Source organism: Spermophilus citellus (assembly GCF_964194105.1).
Source record: "Spermophilus citellus genome assembly, chromosome: 3".
Taxonomy (NCBI): Eukaryota; Metazoa; Chordata; class Mammalia; order Rodentia; family Sciuridae; genus Spermophilus; species Spermophilus citellus.
Window position 1 is genome coordinate 19,672,767 of NC_138184.1, and position 26,023 is coordinate 19,698,789.

A 26,023-nucleotide genomic window follows, 5' to 3' on the forward strand; every position below is an offset into this window, starting at 1 on the left:
GGCATAATGTAGGAAAAAATATTTAGTATTTCAAGCACTTTAACATTTAAATAATCACTGTTCAACAAATTTGTTAAAAAAAATTAACCAAACTATCTCTTTTGTATGACACTTTCTTAAAATACATCTCCAGGCACCTTTAAAAAATGGCTACTGTGTCCTACCAATTCTTATGTAGGTCAGCAACCAATTCCACATCCAGATGCATCCAAAAGAATACTCTGTGGTCAGAGGCCACATTTAAAAACTGAACAGCAGGACCAAAAGAAGGAATAAAAACAGAGATTTCAACTCACAAGCCCCCTAAAGTAAAACAAATTGGTTAAAAAAAAAAAAAAAGAGTTCTATCCTCACATTTATAAGAAGTACTCAAAACTTAAGGACTGATAAATCAGAGAATGACTTTCACATAACCCCAAATTTACTTTTTTACTGGAACAAATTTATAGCTTCTATTCTCACATAAATCAATACAAAAGCATCATTCTCATCATTTAAGGACCAAATTTCCTTTCTCTTTTATGGATATAGAGGGTGTTGTTTGTTTTGAGGTCTGGACTGGTGAAATTTAGTGCTTTGGCAGCTCAAAAACAATCATCAAAATTCTAAAGATCTCTATCTTATTCAATCTTTGCCACAGGAAAATTCAACTGCATCCTGAAACCTAACACTGAGCTGCATTAAACCAAGGCTCCATATTGCTTAAACACATTTGAGACCTGGTGTAAGATCACATTAAACCCTTCAATGCCTATCAGATAGACAACAATAACCCAATTCACCAGCAAAGCACATGCAACACTGGCCTAGCCAGTTACCTAGTCAAAGACATTTCAACTTTTTGATCACTTTGCAAACAGGAAATGGGAGAGAATAAGAAAAGGTGAAGAAAATGTGGCGGGAGGTGTGCAGCTGGGGTTTTCAAAGGGATTATTATAAATGGGAGGGGCAAAGGGAGTGAAATGTAGAAAAAAGTAGTCGCCTTTTCTGCAAAATACATGACATGGAATAGATATCATCCCACCCAATGCTGCACCCCTAAACTCTGAACCTTTCAGAAAGTTATTAGTGAGCCTGAGGTTCTCTTGGGAGTACAAGAAGTGCCCAAACCATACCTCCTCATTTTCCTGCAAAGGAAATGTGATACCTATGCCTAAGTACCAGGATATTTTAACATACAGAGGGATGGATAAGCTTCTCAAAAATTACATTTGATTCTGCTGTCAAAAACATTCCCAGACTACCAGATTTTTAAATAGCCTAGAGGCAAAGTATTAAAGTGAGTAGAACAAGTTATTCCCAGACAAGAAAAGTGCAGACGCTGAGGGTAATACTAAGGGGAAATACATGCATATTATTTATTCAGGACGAGCCAAAGCCCTTACAAACAACTATTTTAAACTCTTTAACATCCAGGGCCTCTTTCTCCCAAAGCCCCAAGCATTTGTCCTCACCAAAAAGTCAACTTGCAATGTCCAAACGGTAGAGATTAGCGAATGACTGTCAGCAAAGACTTAAGGACCTGCTTACGCTACAGTTGTGTAAAATTTAAACCAAAGTAAACTCCTTCCAGACCTTAAAATAAGTACTGACCGTAAATTTCTTTTCCTGCACCCTAGAGACGCGTCAAGCAGCCTTCGACGTAACCAAGAGAAAAGTGTTATGTGGACTTTAAAACGTTACTATAAATTCACTAAATAAAGGAAAACCTCTTTTTCTTTGCTAAGCCATAAGGATAAATTGGGCCAAGAGCTCTCTTTTAAAAGGAAAAAAAAAAAGTGGGGAGGAGCGCCCAGAAGGGCCGCGTAGTCACGAGGTCCAGGAGAGCTGGAAGCCGGTCTGCAGCTCCGCTCCCCCGCGGGAGCCGAGGCCGAGAGGGCCCAGAAAGGCCGGCAAGATCCGTGCTCCTGCCCTGGAGACAGGGGCCGGGGGACGGGTCTCTCCCGGAGACGCCGGCCCGCACCTGCCGCCCCCAGGCCCTTCCTGTCAACCACCGTAACCGCGGAACTCACAGCTTCAGCCGCTCGTAAGTCGTCGCCGCCATCCTGCACCACCAATTCTCCCTCTCCGTTCCGCCGGCTCGCCCTGAGCCTCACCACCACCTCCGCTACTGCGCTACCGGTCACCCTGGCACTCCAGCCACCGCGCCCGCCTCACCCCACCCCTTTGCCGCCCCGCGGGAAAGAACGCAAGCGAACGGGAGGCGATGGGGGACAAACAAGTATGCGAGTTGGAGCGTGAGAGACACGCCCCCTGATGCGATGGATTGGATTGCGTCGAAGAACGCCGTGACGTAGCGTCTGCGGATTGGTGCGGCGTGTTCGTTGGGAAAGGCGGAGCCGGCAGCTCAGCGCCGGAGCCACGACACCGACGCAGGGATGGGAACGGAGAGCTGGTGCCAGGAAGCCTGTTGAAACTGCGTCAGCGGTGATCAGCTACACAGTGAAAGCTCAGCTAGCACGGGCCAGTGGCGCAATGGATAACGCGTCTGACTACGGATCAGAAGATTCTAGGTTCGACTCCTGGCTGGCTCGGCGTGTGCTCTTTTGCGACGTTTGTGTTTGATATGGAAGGGTCCTTAGAAAAGAATTATGAGTAAAAACTGTGAAGGTCAAAGTCTTGAATTGCCCCATAATACTCTCTTTTAAGCCGTGTTTGAAACCTAAAGCTGTCTGAAATGGTTTGCAAATTGGAGAGCGCCCTCATCTTAAATGATGCACACGAGGAATCCTGGTTAAAAAATATATATTTTAAATCTAAGTCCAGTACCTTTAGGAAAGCACACCTGAGAGGTGGCGATTTGGAGTGAGGGGCTTGCGGGTTACCTACCGATGACGCAAAAACGCCTTTTAGGACACCTTATTTTCCTCCAAGGAGCAGAAACCCCCGTACCGACGTGAGAAGGGTTGCTGCGCGGGTTTCCCGAGGTGGGTGGGCTCCGGTTCTGCCCGCACCAAGGAGGGACCACCGCAGTGCGTTTGCGGGCTGCGGTGCGGGTCCGCAAAGCCCTCGGAGTCTCCAGCCCTGGGCCGCCCAAACCAGTCTGCTTCCTAAACTAAATCGGGGAAATTTTAAACCTTGGTCATTTCACAGTGAGAAGACCCCCCCGCCCCGACTAATCTAGTATATTACCCCTTATTTTACAGGTTCCCAGATACAAGACCTGAGAAGGCCCAAAACGTTTGCGGCAGCAGGGAGCCTTGAACCCCCGGAGTGGCTGCCTTGAACACTGTATGAACCAATTACTCCATGATCAATTAATTTCTCCCATCATAAAGTCGTTTCCCCCTGAGGAAATTATAGAAAAAAAAAGTAAAATACAGAAAATTATTGAGAATAAAAATAAGGCTGGGGCTGGGGATGTAGCTCAGTGGTATAGTGGCTGCTTAAACATACATACATACAAGGCACCAAAAAATAAATAAAGCAAATTCCTACTCTGTGATTATTACTGTTAACATTTTCTGTTGCACTTTAATAGGGATTTACCTACACACACACACCCCCGCCCCCACAGGGTCTCATTTTGTATCCTTTAGCTTTTTGTCTGAGATTTAAAGCCATTAAATAGTCTTGGAAGATGTTCTATCAAATAACTAAATATTTTAGGAATGTGGGTTGTTGCCAGCCTGACACTTTTTTTTTAAGCATTCAATGAAGTTTAACATCAGTTGGTAGCATTCATCTCTATGAAGAATGGAGAAGATCAATGTGAATGAAGCCAGGCGGACTGCACTGTCTGCTTCAGTGTCTTCTCTTGTCTTCTCTTTAACACTTATTTGGAGCTCCTTTTGTTAAATAATGCTGTGTGTGTGTTAGATTTGACTTGCCATCGATTCCCCTCAACCTGCTGGTTAGGGAGGCTCTAAGTAACCCTTGCAAACAATTCATAAAGGCCGGTTACAAGAGAAGGTCTGACAAGAAGGGAGATCCCTTTCCAAGGTGCTGGCGGCATCCTGTAACTCAGCCTTCCTTCTGTGAGTCTTCTGTAGTCTGGAAAATAATTTCGGAGGAACGGCTTGTCAGCTGGAACTGTCTTTTTTTTTTTTTAAATAAAAGGTGATTTATTAGATTGGCTTACATTATCAGAAGCTGGACAGTCCCCAAATGGCCTGTACACCGGAGAGCCAGAGGAACCAGTCAGCTTAACACTTTATAAAACTGATTCTTGTTGGATTATTTCTATGTCTTATAAATTTCTAGATGGAATAACCAGGTGAACATTTTTAAGATCCATTTCATGGACATTTTAAAGATTTTTGGTACATATTTTCAAATTGCCCTCTGGAAAGATTTAACCAGTACACACTTCAATCAAAAGCATCTATTTCCATGCATGCTAACCAACACTAGATTATTTTTATGTATGTAAATTGGATAGCTGCATAAAATATGAATATAAATTGAATCATAATTCGAAATTTTCATAATTGAAAAATGGAACTTCCTTTACATTATTTCTTATTATTTTCTTATTAATTTTTTTCTTACAAATATGACTTTTTAATGTATTAAGGATATTAACTCTGGCTATCAAGCACATTATAATCTTTTTACCAGTTTATTATTTATCTTTCCCTTATAATATTTTTTTAAGGAGGTAGCTTTTTTTTTAAGAGAGAGAATTTTTTAAATATTTATTTTTTAGTTTTCGGCGGACATAACATCTTTGTTTGTATGTGGTGCTGAGGATCGAGCCCAGGCCGCAGGCATGCCAGGCAAGCACGCTATCGCTTGAGCCACATCCCCAGCCCTCCTTATAATATTTTTAACCTAAATTTTGCTTTTATTAATTCAAATTTGCTAGTATTTTGTTTCTATCACATGTACTTTTTTTTTTAAAGAGAGAGTGAGAGAGGAGAGAGAGAGAGAGAGAGAATTTTAATATTTATTTTTTAGTTCTCGGCGGAAGCAACATCTTTGTTGGTATGTGGTGCTGAGGCTCGAACCCGGGCCGCACGCATGCCAGGCGAGCGCGCTACCGCTTGAGCCACATCCCCAGCCCACATGTACTTTTTTAATATTTATTTTTTAGTTGTAGTTGTCAATACCTTTATTTTATTTATTTATTTTTATGTGGTGCTGAGGATTAAACCCAGGGCCTTGCGTGTGGTAGGTGAGCGCCCTACCGCTGAGCCACAACCCTAGCCCCTATCACATGCACTTTTTAAAAATTTTGTATTACTTTTTCTTAAATTTAATTCATTTCTAATTTATTTTGCTGATTATCCTGATGTAAACATATTAAATCTTAAAAACTATCACACTTAACTGAGCCATTACTTCATGCAAGATGTTGCTTTAAGCCCTTTTATTTGGACCAATTCAATCAACCCTTAAAACAGTCTCTTATGTTCAGTTACCTGTTGTTGTTGTTGTTTGGTACCAGGGATTGAACCCAGGGGTACTTAAGCACTGAGCCCTATCCCCAACCCTTTTTATTTTTTGAGACAGGGTCTTACTGAGTTGCTTAGGGCTTCACTAAGTTGCTGAGGCTGGCCTCAAACTTGTGATTGTTATCCCCATTTTTTACAGGAGAGAGAACTAAATTTCCTTAAGGTCACTGAACAGTTAAGTGGAGAAGACTGAGGGCTCTTGAACCCAAGGCTTTCCTGACCTAGGGGTTACTGTACCCAAGAAGGCAACCCATGAACAGGTTCAGGTCCTGTGCCCTGACTGAGCATGGATGGCAGTCACATACTACTCTACCCCCTTCACTGGCCATAAGAAGACCTCATTTCTAGTCCTGATAATTCTATTCACCAGCTCTGGGCTTCTGGACATTTCTTCCCCTTTAATAAAAGGGATTGAAGTTGTGGTGTGTTTCTTGGGTTTTAAGAAAAGAATACTTCCAGCTAAAGGGCCACTGCCCTCCAGAGAGGGCCTGCCCAGTTGCTCTGAACATGTCTTCTTCACCGGTTGGCGACCATAAACTAAGGCCTTCATGAACATTTAGTGACACTGAGAGAGAATCCAGTTAGGATTTTTAAAAGCCAGATAAGCCAAAATAAGACTCTTAAGTGGGGCTGGGGTTGTGGCTCAGTGGTAGAGTGCTTGCCTAGCACGTGCGAGGCCCTGAGTTTGATCCTCAGCACCACATATAAATGAATAAATAAAAAAAAAGAAGATCTTTTTTAAAAAAAAGACTCTTAAGCACAGCAGTGTTCAGGATAAGAAACCATCAAGGATGGGTAAATGTAAATTGATGTCTGTCGCTGAATTTTTCCTATAATAAATTGTTACTTATACAAATATGAACATTTTATAAAATCTGCCAGGGCCTTCTCATGCAGACAGTCCAAGCTGCAGATTATTGCACCATCCAGATGATCTCTATAGCTCCCTTCTTGTCTAATTCCCACTTATAGACCTTGGATCCATTTTGTCTTGTGGAGTCTGCCTTTGTGCCAAATCCCCAAGTTCCCTCATTTTTCACTCCTTCAGAGACCTGTTGTGCCCACAGCCACCTTTCTCCAGGACTTGGATCAGTTGGAGGAGTGGAGGGAGCGGGTGGGTAGGTAGCAGCAGTGTTTTCTGCTGTTTTACAAGCTCAGAGGTATCACACAACGAGGACTTCTCCTAGAAGGGTCATCATACACCTGGGATTGTCACATGTCTGAGAACTCCTAAACCAGACCGGACCTCTTGGATTTTTTTCCCCCATCACAGTATGACATCTCACTTTTTTAACACCCAGATTCTAGTTGTGTTTACTATATATGATACATTTCTGTTTTCAATCCAGGAAAAATGTAAACCCCACTTTTAACAATGCTTGAAAAAAAGGCACCTAATATCCTAGGGAAACTTTCATTTCCATCCTAAAAAAAACATATTCCTTTTTTTTTTTAAGAGAGAGGTGAGAGAATTTTTTAATATTTTAGTTTTTTTTTTTTTTTTTGGCAGATATAAAACATCTTTGTTTGTACGTGGTGCTGAGGATCGAACCCGGGCCGCACGCATGCCAGGCGAGCACACGCTACTGCTTGAGCCACATCCCCAGCCAAAAAAAACATATTCTGTTGGAGTCTGAATAATGCTGTCCATCAAGATGTCCATGCCCTAATCCCCAAGATCTACGACTATATCTTATCCAATAATGCAAGGGGGATTTCGGCTTAAGGATCATGAGATAGTAAGATTATTTGGGATTATTTGGAAAATCCCAATATAATAAAAAGGTCATTATGATAAGGGGGTGGGGGGAACGTGATCAGAGATGGGCAGCCTGACTACAGAAGCAGAGTTACAGAGCTGGAGTGGTGCCACCCAAGCCCTGAAACACGGCAGTTTGAGAAGCCAGAAATGGGCAAGGATGCATTTTCCCCCAGTGCTTCTGCATCAAATGCAGATCTACGAAACGACAACCTTGATGTGAACCCAGAGGACCCATTTCTTCAGAATTTTAACAAACTTGTGCTATTTTAAGCCACCGAGTTTGAGGAATGACTCTACAGTAGCAACAGGAAAACAGAGTCCAACAGCAGTGATAAGCTGCTCCTCGTAGCCATTTTAGGGACTGTGTGGCTTTACTGAATAAATACACTGAAGCACAACTGATTAACCCCTCAGCAGACTGGCCAAGATAGGCCACTCTGCATGAAGCTACTTGGGATGGCATACTGGTCCTGCTATTTACTGAGCACTCACTGAAGAGTTATTTCACCATCCATGTCTCTCAGATGTTCATAAAATGAGGGATGATAGAGAATATGGAGTCCTTAAAATAACATTTGGGACATGGTCCCCACAATTAATGTCAGCTATTATGTTGCAATCATGGAATTTAGAACCAGATCAGATTTCCTCTCTGCTTCAGCCCCCAGATGCATGAGGCTAACTCATACTTGCTCATAACTAAGTTATCTTCTCCCAACTTTGGGGTGGATTCTGGGGTGCCATATTGGTAGAAAGAAATTAGGTGTGACAGGAGCATTTGTATCATAGAAATCAACACACATTTGGACTTGGGATATGATTCTCCAAGGCCTTTCAGATTCTAACGCTATTCTTGTGAACATAGGCTCCGACTCCCTTAGTTCCAGACTATCTTTTCAAGGATGTTAGTACAGTGAACAGTTGTGAATGATTGTGTCTCTCCAGAGCAAAGATCAGGCAGACTCAATGCTCATTATAAAAGACAGGGTTTCCTAAGCATCTGGTGCCCCTTGTAATGCAACCCACCACATGTACAGGTATTGCCTGATCCTCTTCATGGAGCCCTGTAGAAAACAGGGCTCAGTAAACAATTCCAAATGCTGATAATCAGGCTACTACTATTGCTATTAGTAATAAACTGTCCTTTGTCCTGATCTGCAAGTTCCATAGCTTCTGCCAGGATCCAGGAAACCATGCCATGCTAATTTATTAGCTTTAAGAAGGTAAAATCTCAGGCTCTTGAAACTTGTGTGTTACTTAAAGAATCTAGAGTTCTAAAAGTGTAAAATCCAGGGGTAAAAACACTGTCAACACTGTCACATTATTCCACACACAGAAAAGGCCCAGTGAACACTGTTATGTTGGATAACACTTTAATAGCCTACAAATTGATTCAATTGTATCGTTGCAATACTTTGAATAATTTTATAGTAAAAGAAGACACACAGAGGAAAATAATTTTCCCATACAGCAAGACTTTCATAACTATATGGAGATTTCCCACATCTGTCCAGTTTTGGCTCAGAACACAAAAGATACCTAGTACATTTTTACTCATTTTGTTGTTGTTCTTGTTATTTTAAAGTTACTTCAAATACTAACTAGGAAATTTGGACTGATTCTTTTTTGGGGGAGTGTGTACTGAAGATTGAATGCAGGGAGCCCTTAACCACATCCCCACCCTTTTTCGTATTTTATTTAGAGACAGGGTCTTATTGAGTTGCTTAGGGGCCTTGATAAATTGCTGAGGCTGGCCTTAAATTCATGATCCTCCTGCCTCAGCCTCCCAAGCCACTGGGATTACAGGTATGCACTGCCCCCTCCTGGCTTAGGACTGATTCTTGGCAAAGGAAAGTACAAAAATAATTTGGTTTCCCGGCAGACAGAATTTTAATAAGTGCCTTCAGCAACCACTATTTGGGGTAGAGTCCCACACCCTTTCTCTGCAAGGTACTATCAACCTTGCAGCATGCACTCACACGGGCATAGAAAGGGCACATAAAAGCAGCCTTTAGTGGAGCGCAATGGACTGTGAATTCTGAATAATTCTCTTAAGTCCTAACAATCCTGCTTTTCATCTTGTAAGTGTGACTCAGGCCCCCGGAAACAAGGCAAGGACAGCACTTGAAGGTGATCAGAGTGCCTTGGTTATTCTATCAGCCACCCAGGACTCAAAAGCAGAACCTCAGAGGTTCTCAGTTGCAGGACAGCACACTCAAATATCAATAACTGAGAAGTGGAGAGAAGTGGAGTCTGAGAAGTGGAACTGAGACGTGGAGTCCCCATCCACTGCCTCATGCTAGGAAGGAATGCCCTTCTTCAGTAAGAGATAACAAAGCAGACGATCTCCATCTCGGGAGGAGAAACAGTGAATGAGAGAGAATCCCTACATGACAGACCAAACTGGGTTATCAGACTTTTATAGATCACCCAGGTTGCTTTTGACTCAAGCGAGCAGATGGAAAAAAAGAGAGAACCAAGAGAGTGCAAAAACATCTCAAGGCGAAATGACACAAGAGAGAAGGATGGAGGTTCACTTTGGGGTCTGGGATCAGGCCTTCATCCTCCTTGTTTTATCTAAAGTCCAAGAACTGTCCAGGAAACCAAAAAGGTTATTTTCTCTAACTTTCAAAGCAAATTTATTCATCATGTTTTTTTCCTATATGCCCATAAATACAACCCCATTACAGTTCTATTGGACCAATAATTTATTTAAAATACAGATAGGCCAACATCTCTTCATGGCTTTCATGCAAGGGCCTGAGATGGAGACAGACAAAACTAATTCAAGATCCCTACCAGTGCTAGGATTTCTAGGACATCTGGAAATTACCATTGTACTTTTCCCACAACATAAAATGAATTTGCAAATGTATCTGAAATACCTCTATCAAGGCCACTTTAAAAATGTCATTCAAAATATTAATCTAAGGGTTTAAAACTAATTGTTCCATTTGCAAACAAATCCCTGCTACTTCTGATAGTGATTCCAACACAATTTTCTTCACTCTGCTTGACTCAAAAGTGGAGCAAAGGTGTGCCGGCAAGGCCAACATTAGGGGACAGAGCTAGGTTAAGACCTAGTGGCTCACTTTGTTCCCCACCAGCCCTGCCAAAGCCAAGCTGGATGGCTTGTTCAGAAGAGAGGGGCCCAGTCTCAGGGTCCACACCACAGGCCCATGCATTCATGGGCTTTCAGGAGGCACAGCCTGGGACCAGGAACTGAGGAGTGCCATCTGGCCAAAGGAAATGGAAAAGACAATCCCTGGTGCTGATTCTGTGCTTCTCACCCACAATGGCTGCCAATGAGTCCAAACATGGCCCACAGGTGGAGCCAGGCCCGGTGAACAGTCTGCATTCACTTGTGCCAGCAATACCACTGACCACTCTCCACAGCCCACTCTGGGTGTGAGGATAGGACTCTGCAGAGTATAGAGGCCAGAGCCATGCCCTGCTCTGGCTGGCAGCAGGGAGACACCCAGCAATCCCGTCACAGGAGAAGAGGGCAAATGGCAACCAGTCTTTTTTTTTTTTGTTTTAAAGCTTCTCCCATTCGAATTATCCTCTGGCCTCAGCAGCCTTGGAGTGACTTGGAGGGCAAATTTTGCATTTTCAGGTGATCTTGAAATCTTGCCAGTGTGTGGTCCTCCTCTAGCTCTGGCCACCTGGGAGCCAGTATGCTGAAATGCATAAGGCCATAGTGCCGAATTTCCATCAGCTCTATTCCCAGCTGCTGTTTAGTTATGATCACACTACCCTGACCAGCTGGAGTCTGACATGTGAAGCCAGCGATTCCTAACACACCCAAGGAGGTATCTGAGTCCAGTGTGGTGGCCAAATCCCTCCTAAAAATGCAGTTTGGTGAAGCTCTATCTGTGAGGTATTTTTGTGTGTGTGAAAGACTAAAAGTGGACAGAAACAATTAAAAGAAAAAAAAATAGGCCAAAGCAGTGTACCTTATGTTGGTTTCTTCAAACATAATGTCTGTGCCCAGAAGTAGGCAAGAGGGAAAGCCCTGAAGTAAATATATTAACTCACCCCAGAAGCACTGCCTGCCATGCCAGCTCACAGATCTCACACACACAAAAACTCTCCCTGCTTCTAAGGAGTTCTCTCTCTGCAATGTGGGCAGGGCTTTCAAAAAGGCCTTCGTTAAATTAGCTAAAATAGGTGCCAGACATGTTCCCACATGGGATCCAGAGACTTCCTTGCAGGAATGGCTCCAAAGTCACAGACTCTCCAGAGCTCTGAGAAAAAAAAACAACACAAATAGGTGGGCAAAAGAGTCCTGGTGCCTGCACCAAGGTCTTCTCCCAAAGCATGTTTTACAGGGACAGGGCAAGCCTCCATGGGGCCCCCAAATATCACACCCTGCCTTAAGAGAGTGAGGACTGGCAGGGGCACAGAATGCTGTGAGAGCCCAAGGAGGAACCTGGGCTCTGATGTACTAAGCAAATACTTCTCAGGACACAAAGCACGGATTAGAGCTTCCTTCTTGCCATAATGCGATTAAAGTTTGCAGCCACTCTCAGCAGTACTGAATCTGGGACGGAAAGCAGTCTTCAATCATGCCTTGGAGGTGCACATGTATGAAGGGGTGACCGGGTGAAGGCATCTTCCTATCGGAGGGGAAGGGCTGAATGTCTTGGCCGCTGAGCTGTCACTTCAGGACATCCTGGGAATGTGATCAACACAAAACTCTCCTCCTGAAGCGGGAACTGTTGGCTCACACAGTGGAGTGGCTTCAAAGTCACTGACGAGGGCGTGACAAGGAGAAAAGCACTTAGGAAATACATACACCAGACAGGTAGTGCACCCACCTCCCTGGTTAAAAGAAAGGAACCCCACACATGCAGGAACTCACCCACCCGTTCTCCTCCCACCCCAGGGACCACCAGAAGTAAAGGGCAGATGTCTCCTTGTGCAGCCCTGGCCCCTCACCCCCACCAGGAGTTCCGGGAGTGGCTCTGGCTAGAAGTGGTGCTGGTGGAGGGCTGCAGATGAGGGGCCTTTCTCCAGCCTCTTGACATGGCATGAGTGACAGAACAGATGGTCCTCCAGGGGATAGCAGCGGTGACCATCTTCATCATTGAGCTCCAGACCACAGTCCTGGGGGACAAGGCAAGAATGTCCAATGAAAGCAGAACGATACAGACTGCGAGACTGACATCAGACCACCATCCCAAGTCAGCAGGGGGCACTGTTTCTTAGCTTTCCCCAGTAAAACCTGTCCAATCTGGATGCCACTGACTACATGTCACTACAGAGCACCTGAAACAGGGCTGGCTGGAAAAAGCATGTGCTGACAGAGCAAATGCACACCGATTTCCAAGGCTCAGGACAAAAGGATGATGGAAAATCACCTCATGGATGACTTTTTATACTGACTACGCGTTGAAATGATAATATTTTTAGATCTACTAGGCTGAATAAAATTATTGATCCCAGGGGTGGTGATATAGCTCAGTGGTAAGAATGCTAGCAAGCATAGGCCCTAGGTTTGATCTCCAATACTGCCCCCCCCAAAAAAAATTGATCCCACTTCCTTGTTTAGACATTTCAAATGTGCCTACTGGGAAACTGGAAGTGATACACCCAACTTGAACTTGTGGCACTTATAGCTCTACTGGACAGGCTGGTCTGGGATGGGCAGAGAGGATGGCTGAGCAAACATCTTCACCCTCTTCTCCAGGGACCTGGGGTATCATTGGCCATGCGTCCCACCTGTTCCTTCAGTTCTTCAATGTGTGTCACCTACACTCCCTGCCCTCCCCAGCAACAGTATCACAAAATGAACCTAATCTCCTGTGGGAATCCCACTGTCAGCCTTCATGGGGGCTGGTGAGAGGGGACCTCTGGCTTCCCTGGCAATCATTAGGCACACTAGTGGCTCATTCAGCCTGGCACATGACATGGGGCAGGTGAGCCTCCACTGGCCTCCATACATGCCTGTTTCCAAGAGGGGTTTCTTCATGATTTCCAGGGCATAGCTCAGAAAGGAGATTTTGGCAGATGGAAAAGCCTGTGTGCTGGAGGGAAGGGAGTCTCTTCCCTCAACCACACAGCTGTCTGATGACCTGGTCCCCACACAAAACCTGAGACCCACACTCCAACTGACCCTCCTAGCTCTGCAGCACCAGGGAAAACAGCTTAGGTTTCAGAACTTGCCAGTTCTGGATGTGCAGAAAATGATCAAGACCTTCACACCCGAGCACCCATATCTTCCCCGTCTGCTCCCACATTAGCTCTAGAGGGCAGATCTTACCCATAACCTCATGACCCTCAGTAACCTAAGTGGCTTTCCTCTTGGACTTCTGAGATGGGCTTGGGAGCCACGAGGGAGGGGCCTACCTCGCAGTGGTAACACTCCACGTGGTAGTCTCTGTCCATGGACACGACACGGATGGTCTCATCGGAGCCCTGAGCCCAAAGAAAAGCAACACATGTGGAAAAGGCCAGTTAAGGGCCCAGTGGATGCCAAGGGCCATGGAGTGGGGAGCAGAGAGTGTCCTGGGGTAACACAGAGCTGCAGTGAAAACTAACACTTGAAGGAGAAAGAATTCGCTGAGGAGGTAGGAAGTGGGAGGGACAATATCACCTTCTGGAGCACCGGAGTCAACAGAGAACAAAAAGGCCAACAGGGACATTTAATTTTTTTTTTTAATGAAAAAAAGAAAAGCTTTTCTGCTCATCTGCTAATCTAAGCATCAAGTAGGGGAGTTAGATCTGGTTGTGGGATGAACAGGCACACGAAGGGCATGGGGTTGGGAAAGCCAGGCCACGAGAAAGGGAGCAATGCTCTTTGTCTCAGAATTGGGATTCTGAAAGGTATAAGGACAGGACACAGAATCTTGTGACTGACCCAAGGGAGATGCCCAGGTCTTAGAAGACCCAGGAACATGTGTGAGAAAGCATCTTACCTCAGGTGGAAGGATGGGAAGCCCACAAGCTGCACACTTGGGGGCCAATACCCTGGGGAAAAACAAAGAAGCAGAAAAATGTACTTGTGTTGTTTCTAGGAGGCGAGGCCCCGAATAAGGCTGGCACCAGGAGGCTGTGAGGAGCCACCTTTTGCCCAGGCTTCCCTGGCACATCCCTCTAGCCCTCACCGGAAGAATGTGGATCACAGCTCTGTGGGACACGCTTCAGTGTTGCTTTGGGATTGTTCCCAGCTATAACAAGGACATCTGAATAAAGACTAACCTGGCTCTTCGCTCCCTTTGTGATGCCTTGTACAGCCCAGTAAACCCAGTGTGGTAGAAACCAACCCTGACTTGGTACCTGGTAAAGTTAGATAAAGCTGGAGCCACAGGACTTGGTAGCTTGGTGGAGTCCTCCAGAGACCAGGAAGCTGGTTACAGGGTTTGTTGACATTGTTCTACTTTTTCACTAAAGAGATGTTTCAACCAGTTCCTATCTGCTGGCATCTACTGACCTCCCAGGGCCCATGCTGTACCCTCAAAGCCATTAAGCCTTTGCTGACTCTGGACAAATGGTACAAGCTACTATAATCACGGTCGTTTCCACTCTCTGCTGAGATCAGTGTGGCCTACATGTATGCTTCCCGTCTGCTCCCTCCCTCCTTACTTGTGGTAATCTCGGACACAGTAGATCTTGTTCTCCGAGTCCACGGTGAAGGGAACCCCGTCCAAACACTCGTTACAGATCACACATCGGAAACAGCCAGGATGGTAGGACTTCCCCAGGGCCTGCAGGATCTGGGGGCACAAAGGAGGAGAGGCAGAGACTTAGTGGAATTCCAGGGAAGGAAGGGATAGTGGGAGAGAGAGAAGTGCTCTGGGCGGAGGGGTCACATGTTCAGTCACTCCATGTCACAAGCCATCCATGGGCTGTGTGTGTGTGCGCATTGGAGATATATGAGGGGATGGGTCTGGCGCTGCATGCTGATTGGGCTGTGTGATGTAAATGCACCTTTTCTCTTGTTCTGCCTAGGATCCCACATAGAACCTGAAATGGGTGTAACTTGCCAAGATGTCAATCAATCTGCTGACCACAAGACATCACAAAGCAAGACTCCACCTTTGAAACCCTATCTCCTGCTTTATTTGGTGAAGAACATTCCATCGAAGCTCCTCTATGTGTCCCTCCTATAAAATAGAGAGATTCCAGGTGCGTGCTCTCTTTCCAGTGCTGTCCAGCATGAAGCTGATCCTTAAGGTCAAAGAGCCATCCTACCCTTGATATTAGAAACTCATGTTGTGTGGTTTCTTCGCCGTTTTCTTAGTTTATTGCTGCAGCCAGCTCCTTTGAACCCAGCTCATCTCGTCAGCCCAGCCACCTGGCGGGAACTCAACATGGAGCAGGCTCCCCCAAGAGTTTCACCTGGATGGAGGTCAAGGGAGCACAGGGATGGGAGAGCTGGTCTGTTTATATGTATGGACAGGAGTGGATCCATCAGAATCCTTCTCCTGCAACCTTTCAGGGTTGCTGAGCAGGGAGGGAATTAAGGGGACTCCTTTCCAATCCCCACCCACAGCAGGAAACTCTTTCCTAGAGAGGTATGCTGGGATAGGGCTGAGCCAATCCCAGGGCCAAAAGCCACCACAGAGAAGCAGGAAATGATGCAAAGCTGAGGCACAGAGGGATTCCTCACCAATTTGGCAAGCGGCAATTACATGAGAAAATGAAAGGTAATTCTACCGGAAACGGCCATTTGTGGGGAAAAACCTTCTAACTTTAGCTTCTTGGGTGCTCCTCACGTGTGGCATGACTCAGCAGTATGGTAATCAAGAAGCCCCAACTCAAGCCTCCCGGTTATCTCACATCCAAGTGTAAAAGCAAAGTCCCCTGGTGGCAGCTGTTTTTAAACACAATGAAGACAAATACCCACAAACCTCCTTCTTCTCAGCATCATTTGATCTGGATATGATACCTGGAACTGCTAACGCCATCTTTAAACCAGGACACAGCCAAAGGGAGGAGGGAGGGTATGGAAAGAACACCTTGGGGAGATCAGCAAGGAGCTGAATTAACTCACCCTGGGACCCCTTATCTCCAAACCTCACGGCTAAATCAGAGGTTCTTAAAGTGTGGTCCCTGGACCCACAGCTTCAGCATTACCTGGGAACCTGGTAAAAATGTATATCCTCAGACTCCATCCTGGATTTCCTGAATCAGAAACTGTGGGGTAAGTTCTATATTTTAATAAGATGACTCTGATGCATGCTAAGGTAAGGAATCATTGGTTTGAGTTAAAATAAGTCTTTGTTCTCCTGTAATTTATAGTTGAAAGCAACTTCACTAACTCAATAGATTTGTCTCTGCAATTACCTGGGCCACAAAACAGCAAAAACAATCTATACAAGTAAGGGAGCTCACAAACACCCATGTGCAGAGAATGTACAGGCGGCCACCTGTCCCTGGCAGTGGAAGCCAGGTAGGAAACCTCACACAGGCTGAAGAAAAGGAACTGGAAGAGTTTAGTCAGGACATTGTGAGACCCTAGGAAAGACATATCATGTTTCAGCTCCTTGCACTGGAAGCAGATAATTCTACACTGCACACACTCTAGCCAGAGTGGCAAGAGGTGGACTTTGTGCTCTGCTAGCTCACCTCTGAAAGCTCAGCTTTCACACTTCCTCATTCCCTCCTGGGTTTCACTACCTCAGAGGCCCCTCTGGATCCATAGTAAACTGCCAAAGAGGAAGAACAACTGCTGGGCTTCCAGAGTCCATTTGGCAATTTGGGCCTTGGAATGCATTTCCTCCAGACTAATGCTGCCTTGGCAGAAAGAGATCCTTAAATTAATTGAGCCCATGATGTGCCTAAAGCAAGATTGTAAAAAAAAGTCATTTCACTCCCTCTTGGCTAGCTGTAATAATTCTGGTATGTAAGACTATGTCCTATTCCAGAATATACCCATTAATTAACAAAGAGGGATATGAACAATTTATACAGAGTTGGACCGTTGAAGCTTTCCTATAGAAATAAGAGTGGTATCTGAAAAAAATCTTTCAGTGTGATATTAAAATTCTTGGCAGCAGTCAAGGGTTCTGTCTTTAAAATCCAGGCTTACTATCAGACAGACATTCACCAAGAAGTTTTGAATCTTCAAAAAGACCTGGGAGACTGCAGGTCCAACTTCCATGATCCCCTAGAGTAGAAACCATCTCCCCAAATCAAGTGCTCCCCTTCCTAGATGCATACATTGACCCTTACATCAAGAAATGGAGATTACTCCCCTCCCCAATCAGGACTGGCCTGTGACTTTATTTGATCAACAGAATAAGGAAGAAGAGATGTCCTGAGATTTTGGAGTCTGGGACTTAAGAGAACTGGCAGCTTCTGCTTCCTCTACCTTTTATGAGCCTGAATCAAACTACAGAAAGATCAGAGTCCACATGGGGAGTAGCCTAGGAGTGAGAGGTCATCTCAGAGGTTCCAGTTCAAGTGTGCCACCAGCTGAACAAAGCTAAGTGACCCCATCCAATGTCTCGGAAAGCAGAAGAATCACTCTGCTGAGCCCCGACGTTAATTCCTGACCCACAGTATCATGATAAATAATAAATCACTGTTGTTTTAAACCACTAAGTTTTGGGGTGGTTTACCATGTAGCAGTAGATAAATGATATAACTTAAGGCCCAAGAAGATTTAGGACACCTATAAGTAGGAACAGGGAATAATAGTACTCATGAATTTGGACAATGTTGACCTCATATGCAGTGGGTTTGTCAGAAGAACTCTAAAAACAAGGACAAATTCTGCAAAAGAAATGGAGCCCTACAGAGTCTGGCAGGCAACTGGGGAAGGTAGGGGGAAGGTACATGGCTCCTACATGCCTCCCCCTGAGGAAATAGGTAGAGGGCCCTTTCCCCAGGAAGGCCCTGGCCACTAGTGAGGACATGGCTAAGCAGGCTAAGCTCTGGTGCAATGTATCAATACTTCATGGCCACAGGCATTCTTCATGAATAGTGAGGACTCTGTTCACTGTTATTTTATGAATGTTAGTATATAACCAGCAGAATGAGTGTTTATATCCGTCAAAGATGCACAAGAGAGTTCCCACCAGCATCATGCATGAAAAAAAAAAGAAAGAAAACACCCCAATTCCCATCAATTCCATACAATGGGATTCTACCTTGCAACAAAAATAAATGAAGGACCAAAAACACATCCCTAAGTGAGGAAAGACAGATTCAAAAGCTTCTATGCTCGCCAGACACAGTGGAGCACGCCTGCAAATGGCAGCAGCTCAGGAGTTCAAAGCCAGCCTCAGCAACGGCAGTCACTAAGCAATTCAGTGAGACCCTGCCTCTACATAAAATACAAGATAGGGCTAGGGATGTGGCTCAGTGATCGAGTGGCCCTGAGTTCAATCCCCAGTACCCCCCAAAAAACAAAAATGAAATACATCTACATCAAAAGCATCTATGTTCTACAATGCTTCTCTTATGATATTTCAGAACCAGCAAAACATATTAGTGGCAATGGAAGCCAAACAGCAGTCGCCACTGTGGGAATAGGAGCTCAAGTGGAAGATGGCAAGAGAGACTTTCTGGGGTTCAAACAATGTCATGTATCTTTATCTGGGTGGTAGTTATGTGGGCAGGTACAAATGTAAAAAATTCATCAGCCACACCCAAAATTTGCACCCTTCGCTCTGAGTTACTTCTCAATAAAAAGGTTAAAAAAAAAAAAAAAAAAGAAAGAAGTAATGATTGGCCATTCTCTTCTCCAGAATGGAGTTGATGGATCATGAGAGAGAGGAATTTAATGCTTTCCAACTAAAGTATATCACACAGTCATTTCCTATGATCAGTAAATTAAAGACATTCTTAAAGGCAGGTTTCCAGTGGTGAACGATTCAATCCCTGTATTCACTAACTTCACAACCCAACCCCGTAGGGAAAAACTGTCCTTACTGAAAAGACAAGGGCAAGCTCAGAGAGCCTGAAGGCAAGCTCTGAGAGCCAGCAGCCAAACAAGAAATAGAACACATACAACCAGGGCCTAATTCTACTGTCTGGGAAGTTAACGACAGGCCCCCAAACCTGTCTTAGGAGCTTGAGCTGGACTGAATACAGGGGAAAAAAACAACCCTATTCCACTGATTTTCTGCACTCAACTTCAAGTTAGCTGAGATTTCTGCAGTAAAACCAGGCTGCATTTGGCATGTACCTGAAATGCCACCAGATCACAGAGAAATCAGAGGGCCAATGTGATCCAAACAGTCCAGTGAAGGAGAGAACAAGATCAGAATCAACACTGTGCAGTCTGAATGATTAAAGCTGCAAATTTTACAAAAGCCAACAACGTGGGTTCTATTAGGGAAGCAGGCTGCACTTCACCGGGACTTCTTTTAATAAAACCTGCCTAGGCCACCAATCAAGACAATAAGCACTGTGCTCAGTTATTAATTTCTCCCCCCCCCCCCAACTGCCTCCTCCTCCCAAGATGCTGTGATCTTGTTCAGCTGATCTGACTCACCATGTCCATGATCAGATGTCCACAAAGAAAACACCTGTCAGCAGACTGCTGGAAGCCAGAGTACTGCAGAAGAAAGGGAAAAGAAGTCAAACCCAGGCTGGGTAGATGAATCAGCCACTTTCCCACCAGACCAGAGAATCATAAGCAATTTATGAGAACGATGTGTCACTCTGGGCAGGAATCTGTCATTTTACCGGAGAACAACACAGGCATACACTGAGTCAGGAGCTATCTTCTGCCACAAAAGCCACTAAAAATACTAATACCACCACCCTAATAGCAGCTGTGCTGGGCACCTACTGTGTGCCAGGATTTATGTAAAGAGCTTGAATTCCTAAATGCAGAGGTTCTCAAAGAGGAGTTCCGGAGCATCACCCCAGGAATAAGGGCTACCCTGGCATCTCCAGAAGATAGCCAGGGCCTCTCTGTCCAGCAGTATGGCCTCCCAACAGAGCTGAGCAGTGCAGAGAACCCACCTCCTACTGTCTGGGTCCCCCCAGGCTCCTGGCCCTGTGCCTCTCTGGCCAGCACAGGGAGGGGAAGCTGGGTGACATACTCACCAGGAAGTCTTCCTCACAAAACACTTTGCCGTTGACAAAATAAAAGGCTTTTCCTCTCAGCTTCCGACCTAAGGTAAAAAACACAAAAGACAGCATAAAAAGAGAAATGCTAATGTGCAATGAGAACAGAGTGAAAGGAAAGGTGATATCTTTTCTTTTTTTAACAGAAATAAACACACGTACCCAAAAAAAAGGAAATGCTAACTGCCAATAAGTTTCCAGTTACTAAAAGATGCCATGATTCTCAGCCATGGGCAGGCTGAGACCAAAGGAAGGGTCCCCTGGAAGCTGCCATTTGGTATGAAGCCCTGAGAGCTGAGGGAATCATCCTATGCCCACCTTCTGGACCTCCTCTCTGCTTAGAAAGAAGTCAGAAACCTCAGGCGGCAGGAGGACAGAGGCACACACTGGAGCGGGGTGCCGGCAACAGTGTCTTACGAAGCTGCCATTTCCCACTGGCTTTTTTTTTTTTTTCCTGGTACCGAGAACTGAACCCAGGAGTGCTTAACCACTGAGCCACATGCCTAGCCTTTAAACATATATTTTACTTACAGACAGGGTCTCACTGAGTTGCTTAGCACCTCTCTAAGTTGCTGAGGCTGGCTTTGAACTTGTGGTCCTCCTGCCTCAGCCTCCTGAGCTGCTGGGATTACAGCTATGCACCACCACAGCAGCCAGCACGCCAATATTTATGACAGCCACTTTGACATGTTCTCCGGGGGATTCTTGTGACAACCTACCAGGGAATTCTACAAATTGGTTAACTTTATTTCTTCTGAGTTGTAGAAAACATACACTGTTGGAAGGATTTTTTTGTTTTCTCTTGATCTAAATGTGGTGGGTGGGAGTGGGAAAAATTCAAAAGCATCCTGACTCCTTAGACGTGACTTCGGTTTTCATGAGGCTAAAAAACTGACAAGACAAACATACCTTAATTACCCCTTTAGTGGTATGTAAGAAAACACAATGGAGCCGGGCACAGTGGCACATGCCTATAATCACAGCAACTCAGGAGGCCACAACAGGAGGACCCCAAGTTCAAAGCCAGCCTCAGCAATTTAGCAAGGCACTAAGCAACTCAGTGAGACTCTGTCTCAAAATAAAACATAAAAAAAAGGGCTGCGGATGTGGCTTAATGGTTAAGCACCCCTGGGTTCAATCCCTGGTACCAAAAAACACAATGGTGGTGCAGGCACATAGGGCCTTTATGGAGACCCCAGATGGCTCCTCAGCTGTGCTGGCAGATCTGGGTGCATTTTCAGTACTGAAGCTGAGTGAATTCTCAGCACTGAATAAAATCAAGCTACAACATGAAAACAAAATCTCCAATGTCCAAATATTATCAGCAATGAGACTCAGAAAAAGCCCTGGACAAACTGCCCTTGCCTCGTGCTGTCCAGAGCAGGCACAGCTGCACAGGGCACATGAAGAAGGGATGTAGACAGAGGCTTGGTGGATCTCAGGAAGGACCCTGAGAACATTCACACAGAGGAAAAGCCATAACAGAGGAAATAAACTTCACTACAAAATCAAACACCTCCAGATGGATTGTGGCCCTGTACGTCTCCTCTCCAGAAGGCCCTGCCCTTCCTCAGTCTACAGATTTTCTGAGCTGTGCTATTTGTTGTCAGATCTAGAGTTGCCTCAATGCTTCCCAACCCTGCTACTGGTTCCCAGAGAACTTTTAATACTCTTAAGTAGAGGCTGCATTCCTTGAGGGTATCACTGATTTCCAGCCAGCTCCACACTAGAAGGGTTTGGCAAAGATCTCGAGAGTGCAGTAAGCATTGCACTGGAAAGGCCAGACACGGATCAGAAGATGACTACACTATATCCAAGATGATATTGATATCTAAAACATAGCCAGGCGCTATATGATGCACACCTGTAATCCCAGTGACCCAGGAAGCTGAGGCAGGAGAATAAGCAAGTTTGAGGCCAGCCTCAGCAATGGAGAGAGGCCCTGTCTCAAAAAATAAAAAGGACTAGGGATGTAGCCAGTGATAAAGTGTCCTGGAATTGAATCCCCAGTGCAGAAGGGAAATAATTATATACATATACATCTATATATCTATACATCTATCTATATATATATATATACACACACACACACATATATATAATTATTTTCTACCTATAGTATGTATATATACACATACACATATATCATGTAAAGAATGATTCTTTTTTTTTTTTTTTAAATATTTATTTCTTAGTTCTCTGCGGACACAACATCTTTGTTGGTATGTGGTGCTGAGGATCGAACCCGGGCCGCACGCATGCCAGGCGAGCGCGCTACCGCTTGAGCCACATCCCCAGCCCCTAAAGAATGATTCTTTATGTCTTCATATGATAAACATTCTTTATATATACCATACTAAGAAGGCTAACAAATCAATAAGAAAAAGTAAAATGAGAAAAATGAGCAAAAGGAAAAGAAAGAGTATAGAAAAGAAAACCTGTTAAACCTTGGGTAATAGGCAAGGTTATTAATAAAAACCTAATATCTACAATATAATAAAAAGATGTTCAATCCGACCAGCAATCAGGATAATGCAAATTAAGGCCACAGATTCTATCTCACTCCCACAGATTCACAAAAATGACTAAATCCGATAACACGTCATGGTGATGCTAGTGCAAAGGTCTATTGGGACAACCCTGAGAACAATTTGTCAAGAGCTAAAAATTCCTATAACCTATAGTCCATTGCCCTTGAGAAGATCCCCACATGCACAAAAAGAGGCGTATGTGCAGATGTGCATGCAAAGTTGCTTACAGAAAAAAGAGAAGTGTCTTCCGTGTTTCCCAAAATAGAAGAATTGATAAACAAACTGAGAAAGAATTTAAAATTATATTCAATGGATATGATACTACCCAGCAGTCAATGTGACGGAGCTAGATCTATATGTATCATTATTAATTGAACAAAAATTACGAATAAGGCAAATTTTCCAAACATACATCAATATGACAGTACATCTGTAAGTTCAAGCACACACACACGTGAACTAGCACCAGATGTGTTTTACTGGCAGTTGTGCATGTGAAACAGTAGGGACACTGGGACTGAAAGGAGCCACGCTCAATCCATTACAGCAGCTGCCCCCGGGGGAAGGAAGGGATGGGATGGGAAGGGCTACCAAGAGGATTTTCATCATCTATAATATTTTACATCCCTTATAAAAATATACAGAACCAAAATGACAATGTATAAGTGTCTGTGTGTGATCTGGGTGATAGATAAATAAGGGTTATTTCCCACCATACTTTCCTGTAGTTCTAAACACACACACATGCGCATGTGCGTGCGCAGACATACACCCTGTAGATAAAACACTACAACCAAAGATGATATCCAACGAAAGAAAACATCTACACTACGTGACAGAAAAGGATTTCACCTTAATATGCAAATAACTCAATAAATAGTACTATATGAAAAACGGGCAAAGAATGGGGAAAGACAAACCACAAAGGAGGTATGAAGACCAATAACTGGAAGGAAATCTTCAGCTTTCTGCATGATTTAAAAAGACTGAAAACTGAATGAAATAGGGGGTGGGATGGGGCTCAGAGACCATGACCCTGTCTCTGAATAAAAAAATAAAAAGGGCTGGGGATATAGTTCAGGGGTAAGTGTCCCTAGGTTCAATCCAGTACTCCCCCCCCAAAAAAAGATAATTGGGTAAGAGCTGATCTCCTGCCCTCAATCCATTCCCAAGAGCAAAGTGACAAGGACAGAAAAAGACTACAGAATCAGAAAGTTTGAAAGCTTCACAACCAGAAGAAAAAACAGGTCACACATGGTTGATTGCAGTTAAAGTCCAAGACTTCCCACAGAGATGAATCTTGTTCTGAAGAGCGGAGGCAGTGGGGCTGCAGTTTCGGATGGGACCACTAGAGAGAGCAAGGAGGACACCAGAGACTCACACTGGACTTCCCAGAGCGGGCTGAGCCTCCTCATCCAATGTGAGAGGAGCCGACTGCTTCCAGGAATGGGGACTAGGAAGTGCTAAGAAATCTGAGCAGGAAACCATTTTTTTGTTTTAATAGGGGGAAGATGACCTCTACTACAAAAATCACCAAAGAAATTATTCAACATGCAAAGCACTGAGTCCTCTAGAGTGCTCACACACGGACTATCGGGCTTTTTCACCTACTAGATCAACTTTAAGTGCTGGGGATTACCGTCACTGCATATTCTTCTAAACGACTGATGAGAGCATAAGGTGATTAACTCTCCTTGGAAGGAAAAACTCTAAAACGTTTATCCCTGACTCAGTGGGGCTATCTGGGACTCAACTTTGGAAAGGAATAAGAAATATGGATAAATATTTAAATATTTACTTAGATTTAAACCAGTGGCCTTAAAAAAAATGATCACCAAAGTGTGCGGCAGAAATAAGATATGCCATGGTGTTGGTATCATGGAGTAGGACAAGGATACAAAGTCCGGCTATGCTTCGAAATCACTCCCGAAACCACTCCCAACTTTTAGGGTTTCCTTTTCTCCTCACAAAAATATGTTTGTTTATTCAGGATCCAACCCAGGGCCTCACACCTGCTGGGCAAGCGTTCTACTACCGAGCTATACCCCCAGCCCACAACAGGACACTTAAGTGTTAAATGTCTTTGTTTCATAAGTAAGGAAATCGAGGTTCACCCAAGTGCGGGGTGGGCAGGCTGGGAACTCAGGTCTGGGACTGAAGCCCACGCTTGATAAAGTATACCACGGGGCCATCCACCACGATATAATGCTCTCTAAACACACACCTATATGCAGAATCCCATTTCTCTCTTCCTATCAGAGGATGGAGAAGAGAATTTTCATTATTTAAGGAGTTTTTATGTACTGACCCCTTTACTTACATCATATCACACTTAAGTATCATGTACAAGTGTGTAAAAATTCCTTGTGAGGACACACATTTTGGATATAATATGATTGTTGACTGGCTCCCATCTTCCACCTGTAAACAGACTAAAATCTGTATATTTTTTGGAGAAAAGGCACACTGAAGGGTGAGGCCAGGCAGGGAACAGCAAGCAACCTGGCCTTGAGAAGAATGAAAGAAAAACACAGTGCTGGAGATGTGGCTCAGTAGTTGACCATCCCTGGGTTTATCCCCACTATCATGAAGGAAGGAAGGAAGGGAGGGAGGGAGGGAAGAAGGGAGGGAGACAAGACATGAACTAAATCCATGCTAAAATATTTGACTCCAGATCTCGCCAATGAAACAGACACCAACTAGACTAGAAATTCCTGGCACTGCTGCCACTTGACTGAAAGTTCCATCAAGGACAGGATCCAAAAAATCCTCATTAACATCTACGTTATAACACCTAACCACCACTCGGTGGCACCAAATCACAGCCTGAACCAGGACGGACTGGGGCTGCACAACCCACTGAGAACTCACTGCTGGCAGAGGAGGCGGCTCATCAATCTTCTGATATTGTGCCTCTGCATTTTAGCATCTGAACCTCACTTACTGTATTATGCTGGCGCTTTAGTGAATCTTCATTTTGCCAACAAGGAAACTAAAAGAGGTCAGCTGAACTTACCCACATAGCTAAAACTAAAAAATGTTGACATTCGAACCCAAGTCATTGCAGGGCAAAGTCCAGTACTGTCCACCCTGGGGACCACTGAGTTAGACTACCCCTCAGGCCTGTCTCTGAACCAGCATTTCCACTTGATACAATTCATCTTGGTCAAATCAAAGTTCTAAGACCTATGGCCTAGATAATTAGCCTCCAACAACAACAAAAAATGTTAGGATAGAACTGTCAGAGTTAGATTTTTAAAATTCTAGTTTCAGAGTCACCCTGATTCCTGATTGTCCTTTTCCTA

The 26,023-nt window shown here is 44.5% G+C and overlaps 2 protein-coding genes across 5 annotated transcripts in view; both read right to left on the bottom strand.

Moving 5' to 3' along the window:
• The window catches only part of SACM1L (SAC1 like phosphatidylinositide phosphatase), a 61,468-nt gene extending 59,325 nt beyond the window's left edge, over positions 1–2,143 (bottom strand). The window contains exon 1 of the mRNA XM_081286322.1: positions 2,013–2,143. Within this exon, the coding sequence (XP_081142448.1) occupies positions 2,013–2,044 (32 nt within the window). The 5' untranslated portion in view covers positions 2,045–2,143. The remainder of the gene's footprint in view (positions 1–2,012) is intronic.
• A 6,371-nt stretch (positions 2,144–8,514) lies between these two features.
• Positions 8,515–26,023, bottom strand: part of LIMD1 (LIM domain containing 1) — a 59,475-nt gene continuing 41,966 nt past the window's right edge. For 3 of the 4 annotated variants that reach the window (XM_081282824.1, XM_081282822.1, XM_081282823.1), the window contains 7 exons: positions 20,167–20,234; positions 19,607–19,669; positions 14,746–14,876; positions 14,079–14,130; positions 13,510–13,578; positions 12,100–12,267; positions 8,515–11,911 (listed from right to left, as the gene is read on the bottom strand). In XM_081282824.1, coding sequence (XP_081138950.1) covers positions 12,130–12,267; positions 13,510–13,578; positions 14,079–14,130; positions 14,746–14,876; positions 19,607–19,669; positions 20,167–20,234 — 521 coding nt within the window. In that variant the 3' untranslated portion in view covers positions 8,515–11,911; positions 12,100–12,129. The remainder of the gene's footprint in view (positions 11,912–12,099; positions 12,268–13,509; positions 13,579–14,078; positions 14,131–14,745; positions 14,877–19,606; positions 19,670–20,166; positions 20,235–26,023) is intronic. The other variant, XM_081282825.1, reaches the window with a different exon arrangement.